Source organism: Cyanistes caeruleus, chromosome 9, assembly GCF_971803275.1.
Source record: "Cyanistes caeruleus chromosome 9, bCyaCae1.hap1.1, whole genome shotgun sequence".
In the NCBI taxonomy this organism is placed as follows: Eukaryota; Metazoa; Chordata; class Aves; order Passeriformes; family Paridae; genus Cyanistes; species Cyanistes caeruleus.
The window spans coordinates 4,113,663-4,122,496 of NC_141709.1; the positions used below are offsets into that span (position 1 = coordinate 4,113,663).

Genomic DNA, 8,834 nt, shown 5'->3' on the forward strand with positions numbered 1-8,834 from the left:
ACTGAGAAGTATTCCAGGAAGGAGAAAGTCAAACTAATGATCCTCCCCTGCTGCCTGTCCTGCAGAGAACCAAGAACAGTCAACCCTCAGTGTCTCTCCCTGTGAGGGTGACCCCATGCTGGAGGAAGGGGGGTAAGGGTCTGGCCCCCCTTGCCCTGAGGTTGCCATGTGGGGAGGGGCAGAATTTACTGGAGACAAAAGGCATTGAGCACAATGAGACAAATTTTCCTGTGGCCTTCTGCAGTCCCATGCTGGCATCAGTAGTGTCTGAGCTGTGGGGCTGCTGAGCTCTGTCCCTAGTCTGTGTTTTGGGCTTCCAGATGTCTGTCTTTCAGTCTGTGCTTCTGCCTGGCTTGTGGGCTCATTCCTCAGGACTTTTTTGCTTTGTGCTGTGATGCTTGAGTGTCATCCACACCCAGGATGTGTGTGGATGATCCTTGATGCCAGCCTCACATAAACATGGGTTGGGATTCTGAAGGCTGTTGTGTGGAGGAGGGAAACTGAGGGCTTTGAAGATCGTACTGGACATGAGAATGCAGAAAGCTGAGGTAAATGAGGCTGCAGGATGTGCTGACTTGTTCCCAGCTCCCTTGTCAGGATTGCCAGGCTGGGGTGAGCCAGCAGCAGCCTGTGGGGAACTGAGACTTCCAGGCTGGGCTCCTACTTGTGACCACATGAGTACAATACTCTGGGGCTCTTCCCCGTCCATGAACCCATCCTGCCGTGTTGTAGCAGGCTGAATCTCTCTCTTTCTTGGTGTAAAAACATCCTTCTTCTTCTTTCAGTCCTGCAGCTGCTGATGTTTTGAAGTTAAGAAAACATTTAAATGATTAAAAAAAAATAAAAATACCCAGCCTTGGTTTATCAAGGGAACATCTAATGAGGAGAAGGGGAGGGGGAACAGACACAGGAAGGGCAGCAGAGAATAACAGCCTGGCAGAGCACTTGTCATCTTGACAACACAGTAAGTTTCAAACTGGGCTCGCTCCTGACGTTTGCCTGAAGGTATATTTAACTAGTGCGGGAGACGCTGGAGCAGAAGTGTGCACCTTTGAGCCCAAGGAAGCCTCCACGGGGGTGAGGCGGGTTTGGGAAGGGGGGAGACAGGCTCCAAATGGAAAATGTGCTCCTTCCCTGCCTGTCTGTCTGTGTGTAGCCAGTCTGCAAGGCTGCGCTCGCAGCTTGGTGAGAGAGGATGCTAATGAAGCGTGAACCGGCTGCACTCAGTGGCAGCTCTGTGCTATCTGCCACCAGCCCACCCCTTCCTTTTATTCCTTCTCTATCTGCATGTTGTGTTTGACGAATGGAAATGCGGGCTTCTCTTTGAAGCAGGAGGGATGACAAACAGATAGAAGAATTTGAGCTCCCATCCTTTCTCAGGGCTAGGCTAAATTGTCAGAGGATGCACAAAGCTTCTAGGAGAGATTTGCAGCCTTTGGGACTGACGGGAGACCCTGGGTTTTGCAGGTTTAGTGAGGTGCAAAGAAGAGTCTTTCATTGGCTCTGTACTGTGTCCAGAAATCTTTTACTGTAGTTTTTTGTCTGTTTTTTTTAGGCCCTGACTTGGAGTGCTCTGTGCTTCAGGGCTTCTGCTCCTCTGTATGTTCCAAATCCCCAACCCTTCTTGCTCCAGAACTTCTGAAGTGCACCTCCCACCTCCCTGAAATGCCTTTCAGCTCTGCCTGATGCAGCAGGACCTGCTCCATTTCTCCTGTCAGGTATTCCTGCCCTCTTCCCCACTGCCCCTGGCTCTTACCTCCTCCTCTTCCCCCCAGTTTTCCGTTTTAGTCAGGCCTTTGCTCACTTTCTGTCCCTAGAACCTCTGCAATGGGATTTCAGATACAGGGACGTGAACTGCGCCTCCAGAAATCCTGAGATGGTGGCTACAGATCATAGGCTTATGTTGAATCTGCATTACCTGCATGTGGGAGCGAAAAGCATCATCTCCTCAAACATGCCTGCAACCAAAATCATTAAATTGTTAAGACTGGAAAAGACCTCTAAGATCAGTGAGTCCAGCTGTTAACCCAGCACTGCTGTGTGCACCTCTGAGCCATGTCCCCAAATAGTCCAGACAGCCACGGGAAAGCAGGATGCTTTATGTCTGATCCTGTGTTGTGAGAAGGTTCTGTGGCAGAGCTTAAGGCTCATACATTGACATTGGATGCTGTTGAAAAGGGATGTGATTGGTTTTTTCATAGTGAGTGGCTTTTTGGCATTTCTGAGAAGCAGACTCCCAACTAGGAGGTAGAACAAGCTGGGCATGTGAGATGGGAGCTGTGCCATGAGCCAGAGCATCTGCTTTATTGGAGAATCTGAACTGTCCTGTTGCTTTCATCACATCCCCAGACATCTCATGGCATCTCCCTGCAAAGAAACATCTGGAAGGGTGCAAATGCCAATCTGTGTTTGTGCTGGCCCTCTGTAACAAAGCCAGCCACATCCCAGCACCAGTTGTACCAGGAAGAGATGGAAATACTCCATTAACAGTTAACCACTGGAGTGGGGGCCCTGCCTGGGAGCCTGGCCTGGAAATGGTTTTGTGTGGCAGTATGGGGATGGGCTAAAATCAGGGATGTTAATCTATGCTTTATCTTGCAGCTGTATGGTTTTATCTTCCTTTCTAGATTGGCTTTAAGATACGGGAAAACATTGAGATTCTTCCCACAGGAGAGATTTGCTGAGGTCCTTAGCTGGTACAAATCAATCAGGCTCTAACTCACAAAGCACCCTATGGGGACACAACTTCGATAGGAACCTTCCCTCTGAAGTTTGATGTGATTTCCTTTTCTTGCAGCCACACATCTTCCTCTTTTCATTGCAAAAATAAAAGCTGTGACAAAACTTGGCGTAGCCCCAGAGCTGGTCCCCACCTCCCTTGTCCCAGCCTTCATGCCCTCCATCAGAAAACTGTGAGTCATCACCTCTGGGCTCCACCAGCTTTGTAATGGCTTTTTTTTTTACTCCTCCCCATTCCCCCATCCCAGCTGGGGTAAAGAAGCGAGAAAGCAAATAGGAATAAATACCTCCAGCCATAAAAGTGAAATAAATCAATACCTCTTCTCTGAAGCCAGAGATGCTTAATAGGCAAGGATCACTGCCAGATTGTAAAAAATGTGTTTAGTGTGCGGCTGGGGCAAGTTTAACCCTTGGACAAAAACAGCTGAGCAGCTTCTCTCACCTCTGAATTAAATAACTTTAACCGCAGAGGGCTGTGATTAATGGAGGCACCTCTGCTTGGGATGCTGCAGGTATTTGGTGCCTATAGATTGTCTGGGAGATTGGGATGGAGAAGTTGTTGCCAGGTCTCTTCTGCAGGGCCAGAGATGGTTTTTCTTCCATGAAGGTATGGCTCTATTCATGGGTAAGGGAGCTCCTGGGTACTGGGCTGAGTAGGTGGGACTTCAGCTGCTTTTCCCAGGAATTAAGGACCTTTCCAGCTCTGTGTGGTGGGAAAGCAGAGGAGCAAAGCTTGGATGAGGCAGTGATAGGACATGAAACAGTGTTATTGAGGGAATGGCAAGAATCTGTGTCAGGGGAGGTTTAGGGTGGATATTAGGAAAATGTTCCTCACCCAGGGGGTGGTTGGGCACTGACAGGCTTCCCAGGGAAGTGGACACAGCCCCATGGCTGCCAGAATTCAAGGAGCATTTGGACGTGCTCCCTGTAGTCCGGCAGCCAGGGTGGGATTGCTGGGGATGTCCTGTGCAGGACCAGGAGCTGCACTTGATGATCCTTGTGGGTCCCTTCTAACTCAGAATATTCTATGATTCACTAGGATGACAAGACACAGCCAAGGCTGGAGTAACAGGGACTGTTGGAAGCCTCATGTTGGCCCTGCTGTCAGCTGAGACCACATCAGGAATAATGGGGATACTGTGGCCAGTCTTTCTGAAGACCAGTGAGGTCAAATGGGAGCAGGTATAAAGGAGCCTGCAGAGAAATTCAGAGTCATGCAAGTCCTATCACACCCTGAGTTTGGCTTCACAAAAATCAAGGCCAAGAGGTGATGCACTCTGGGAGAAGAAATGTTTAGAGTAAGCAGATGTTGGTGCAAGGACAGCTGGTTATGGCCTCTCCATGAGCTTGGGAGACTGGCAACAAAGCAGAAGGACAGTGATCCCTTCCAGCAGTCATGGAGCAGGGAAGCACTGGGACTGGTTTGAAGGAGTGATTATCTGACATAACTCCAGCCCTGCTCAGAGGCTGCATGTAAGGATGTGGGGTTTCTTACAATTCTTATTTATGACAGTGTGTGTGTGTCTTTTGTTGTGGCTAGGAGCTCAAAGATAGCCAAGGTATTTCAGGAGAGGATTTGGGTCAGTTTCCCACAAAGCCTTCATGCACCTGGATAAGGTCTTTGTTCCTTTGGCACACAGTCTCACACTCAGTTAAGTGCTGCCTGACACACTTATGTTTTCCTGAACTGCCGAGAGGAGCCACATGATAGAAGGTAACTTGGTGTTGAGGAGCTGCCAGCATCTGACACAACTCTCAAAGCCAGCTGGTTTCCCTGCAAAAGGAAGACAGGTTCTACTGAGATGATCCTGAAAACACTTGTATTGTTTTGATGTTTATTTTCATGGGTAGAGGAAATTGCATCTCTTGTTAACATAAGCTTGCCACAGGTGTGGGAGTTATTAAAGTAGCAGTGGAACAGGCTATTCCAAATATGCCCTGAATTTGCTTTTCTTCCATGGAGAATATTGCTGTTAGTTGGGACAGAACAGAGAGCTTGAGGTCATGGTTGGCATAAAATGGGCAGAATTTATCCCATCACTTGTGCCAGGCTTTCCTTATTGGAAGCAACAGAGAAACCTGGGTCTTACACACACACAAAAAAAAAAAAGGCTTTGCTGACTTTTGATGCATTGCCTCTACCTTGCTCTGCAGTTTGTCAGGCAGCTCCTATTCCTCCCTGCCAGATTCCGGGTGCTCCAGTTTGGACCTGAAAGTCCTTGTAGTTAGACCAGGTAGTGTCACAGGTAGCTCTCCACACCTACATCCACTTAATTAAGGCCAGAAAAGATTTCCAAGATCATGAAGTCCAACCATTAACCTAGTACTGCAGCATTTTTCAAACTCTTGATCCCTTCAAATATGAAGGAATGTGGACAGCATTGCCTGTAAGGGTCTACTGTCTCAAGGACACCATTGTTTTGGATGAGGTGGTGTCCTGTGGATATCAAACATCTCTGTGGCTTTGTGTGCATCATTCCTTGCCCACTCCTCCACCTCCAAAACGTGGGAGAAAATCCTATTGGTGGTGTCTGCAGAGTTGTCTATGAAAGTCTAGCCATGGAAGAGCTGGTGAATTGTTTTTCTGCCCAAAGCAAAGAAAGTGCTCCTGGTGGGATAATCAATCTTCACAAGAGCTCCCCCAGCCAAAGGCGACCGCCCTGACTTTATGGAGTGTGGAGCACCTCCCCTGTAATGGCCAGGAGTCCCCCTCCCAGGCAGGAGCTCACCTGTGGGATGGGGAGTGTGTGTGTGTGTTTTTAAAGGTTGTAAAACGCTCCGTGGAGGAAGGCTCTGGCCGTTACACGTGCTGACAGGAGAGCTGCCGGCACTTCAGCTTCCTTGGCGTAAAATCACAGCGGCGGATAAATCCTGGAGAAATAAAACTAGCCCAATCGAATTAGCCCAGGACTGTGTGCAGGAGGTGGGAAATGTTTTCACAGTGTTTTATCCTCTCTTGCGGGTACTGAATCATTGAGGGTAATTTTTCAGCTCGGTGCAGTTCAAACCAGCCAGGGCTCCTTGTTGGTTAATCCTAATGAGGGAGAGAGGCCCCTCTGTTGGTCTGACAGCACCACATTGCTCTTGTGTTCCCCAAAGTGGTAAGGAAAGGCACTGGCAGTGGTTTTTTTGGGTGTCCTTTTCCTTCCTCCTTGGACTTTCTGATGCTGTTGGGTTTGAGGAAAGGATGCTCCCTAATGTCAGCCAGCATTGGGCTGGGTATGCTCTGCCTTGCTGGCTGCCCCGGGGCAGGAGCCATCACCCAGGCTGGGATTTTTCCGGAGGCTGGGAAGTAGCTGCCAGGCCGGATCTGGGATGGGGGAAGGGAAAGACTTGATTTCTTTCAGTATCTGAGGGTGGATTAAGTGGAGCGTTCCTTGTTAGCTAATTGAAACAGTCAAAATGTCAAATGAGGCATTTCAATAATAGTGATGTTAGGAGCTTTACGTTTTTATTTCCTTCCCTCTCTCCTTTGTATCGTGCCTTCAAGACATGGGGACCTAAGTCTGCTTTTACAGAAACCCTCTTAAAGAGGGGCTTCAGGGGGATGGGCCAAGGACTGAAGCTGTTTTAATCCCCTCCAATTCCAACATTATTGTGTTTCAGCAAATATTTTGCAAAAGGATTTTCAGGCTGAACTTCAAACAGGCAAATTCCTCACTCCAGTGACTCGGGGAGCTTTGCAAATTTAGAAAAGAAAATGAAGATTGTTTTAGCTGACATTTAAACCTCTTCTCTTTTCCCAGCCTGTCAGGAAGCTTCATACACTTTGGGTCAGACGCTCTTTCCCTGAAGAAGAAAAGGATATTTATAGCTGGGTAGGACCTTAAAGGGGAAATCTCTAGGCTGCAGTACCTGTCAGATGAAGTTACATATAGCCCCAATAGAAACAATCAACCTGGAACCCACTAGAGGGAAGCAAAAAGGTAATGGTCTATCCCTGGGCCACACAGGAGGGCCTAGCTCAGGTAATTTGGCCACATTCCAGGAGGGTGAAGGTAGGCTTGGCTGGAGTATGGTATTTTCCATGCTTTCCATATGGCTCACTCTGTTGCCCTTCTGAATCTTGGAAAGTGTTGACACACCGAGACATTGAAATGTGGCTTGGATCATTCCTGCTCCTTGGAGAGGTAGGAAAGGGATTGACTAGAGGGGCAAACCCAAAGAAAGCCGGTTTATCACTCAGGGAGGCTGTGGCTTGCTTGCCCTGGCTGGTTAGGAGCTCCTGAGGGGCTGATGGAGCACCTGGCTGCAGGTCTTGGTTCCTCCTCGCTCCTTCAGCCAGAGCTGAAGCCAGACTAGCAATGCCAAGGAGTGAGCAGCTGTCTGGGCTGTGTGTGGAGCAATTTACTCCCAGGGATTAGAGTGATTGGGGTTTCTTAAGGTAAAGACAGCTTGCAAAGAAAAGCAGCATGACTGGGGACAGCAGAGCTCTGCCACAACCTGCTCTTACCCACAGCTTGTTCTACACAAGGAGTTTTTGTTGGCACATCACCTCTCCTCCAGAGCTGGTCTGGAAGGAGGGGAGCTCACCCTATGGGGCTGGGGAATAGGGTTGGGGTCTTCTGCAGCTGATGGAGCTGCACAGGAGGTTTTGGCATAAGCTTTTCTGCAGCCTTAGCCCTGAGGCTTGCTCTGAGGCCTCAGGTAGGACACCAAGAACATTTTGATATAGCTCAAGGTCACTGGAATCTGGATGAAGGTTTTCATGAAGGTTGGTGTTGGGTTAATGTAGCTCTGGGGGCTGTTATTTCTGTGTGGTATTGGCTTATTGGACTATAGTGTGGAAATCTCTGGTAAGCTTCAACTCGACCTGGGAGCATCTCCCACAGTCTAGGTCCAAGTGTTCTCCTTTTGGCCAGCATGGTCTGGGTGTTCTGTGCACTCTCTATTTTCCCATGTCTCCCTAGATTTTAAGGGAAAGAAATCCAGGTGCAGTGTCTGGAGAGGGAACCATGGTGTGTTCTGGCCAAGAATCCTGATTTAGCTGTCAGGGTGTGGTGGCTCATTCTCCATGGAATGGGCATGCAGGCACCACCCAGAGCTGTGTGGGGTGCTGGAGGCTGGCTTTTCTTGTAGGAAAACCGCCTGAAGGGCTGAAGGAATAACAAAACCCCTCTTGCAGACAACGTCTCATGGAGATGAGACCCAGAGTTCTTTCAGATACCAGCCCCAGCAGTGCAGTCTTGGAGCAAAACTGCCCAGGCTTTTATGATCCCAGAAAAGAAAGGAACACAGAGGTCTCCACTGGGGTTTTCCTACCTTCTGCCCACTGGTGGATGTTAACAAGCTAGTAGATCTAGACCTGCTGTGCCTTGATAGAAAGATTTATTTTTAGGGCCTTGATATTTAAAATGATCTGTTATAATTTCATGCTTAAATAACACTAAATAATGTTCCCTGTTTGCACAGTGTAATTGGAAGAGGCGAATAAACCAAACAAACCAGCTATGACTGAGCTTCCTTAGTATTTTCAGACTGAAACAAACAGCAAAAAACAAGGGCTTAGCCAATTTAACACTTTGGGGGTATTTTCTAGTTGGCATTTCACTTTTTCATTTTCACAGGCCAAGAAACACGAGAGTTCTAAAGAGTCAGTGGCTTCTTGCCAAAGAAAACTCAGTTGATCTTAGATTGCAAAAAAAAAGAAAAAAACAGAAGTGAACTTATTGTTTGTTTTTTAGGAACTGGCAGGGCTAATGACTCTGCAAGTGCCATGGGATTTTATGCAAGTGCAGAAAAGACTTAGAAAATATTCAGCAAGTTCATTTAGGCTCCTTTCATGCTTCTCAAATCCTGAGGCTTCTTTATTGCTTCTTTATGTCAATTTGGCACTGCTTGATTTCGCTGCCACCCTCAATGTTACTGCAACACCACTGCTGTGCTCCATGTGGAGCAGGTCCTGCAATGATGATATCCCATGTAACCTTCCTGGCCTTTTAGGGGATTGAATTTTAACTCTGGCCTTTGGTTGACCCATTTTGGTGATAGGGAGTTCAGGCCAAGCTGCCATTCCCTGTGTGCAAAGCCCTCGGTGTCATTATTTAGGCAAAGAGATTTTGTGATTAGCCAAATCAGAAGGTTGTATTCCCTTC

General features: G+C 48.0%; 1 protein-coding gene across 1 annotated transcript in view; it reads left to right on the forward strand.

Annotated features, from left to right (window-relative positions):
* The window catches only part of LOC147651445 (uncharacterized), a 48,274-nt gene extending 40,081 nt beyond the window's left edge, over positions 1-8,193 (forward strand). The window contains exons 6-7 of the mRNA XM_086841936.1: positions 1,556-1,718; positions 1,818-8,193. Of these exons, the coding sequence (XP_086698062.1) occupies positions 1,556-1,686 (131 nt within the window). The 3' untranslated portion in view covers positions 1,687-1,718; positions 1,818-8,193. The remainder of the gene's footprint in view (positions 1-1,555; positions 1,719-1,817) is intronic.
* Positions 8,194-8,834: the final 641 nt, after the last annotated feature.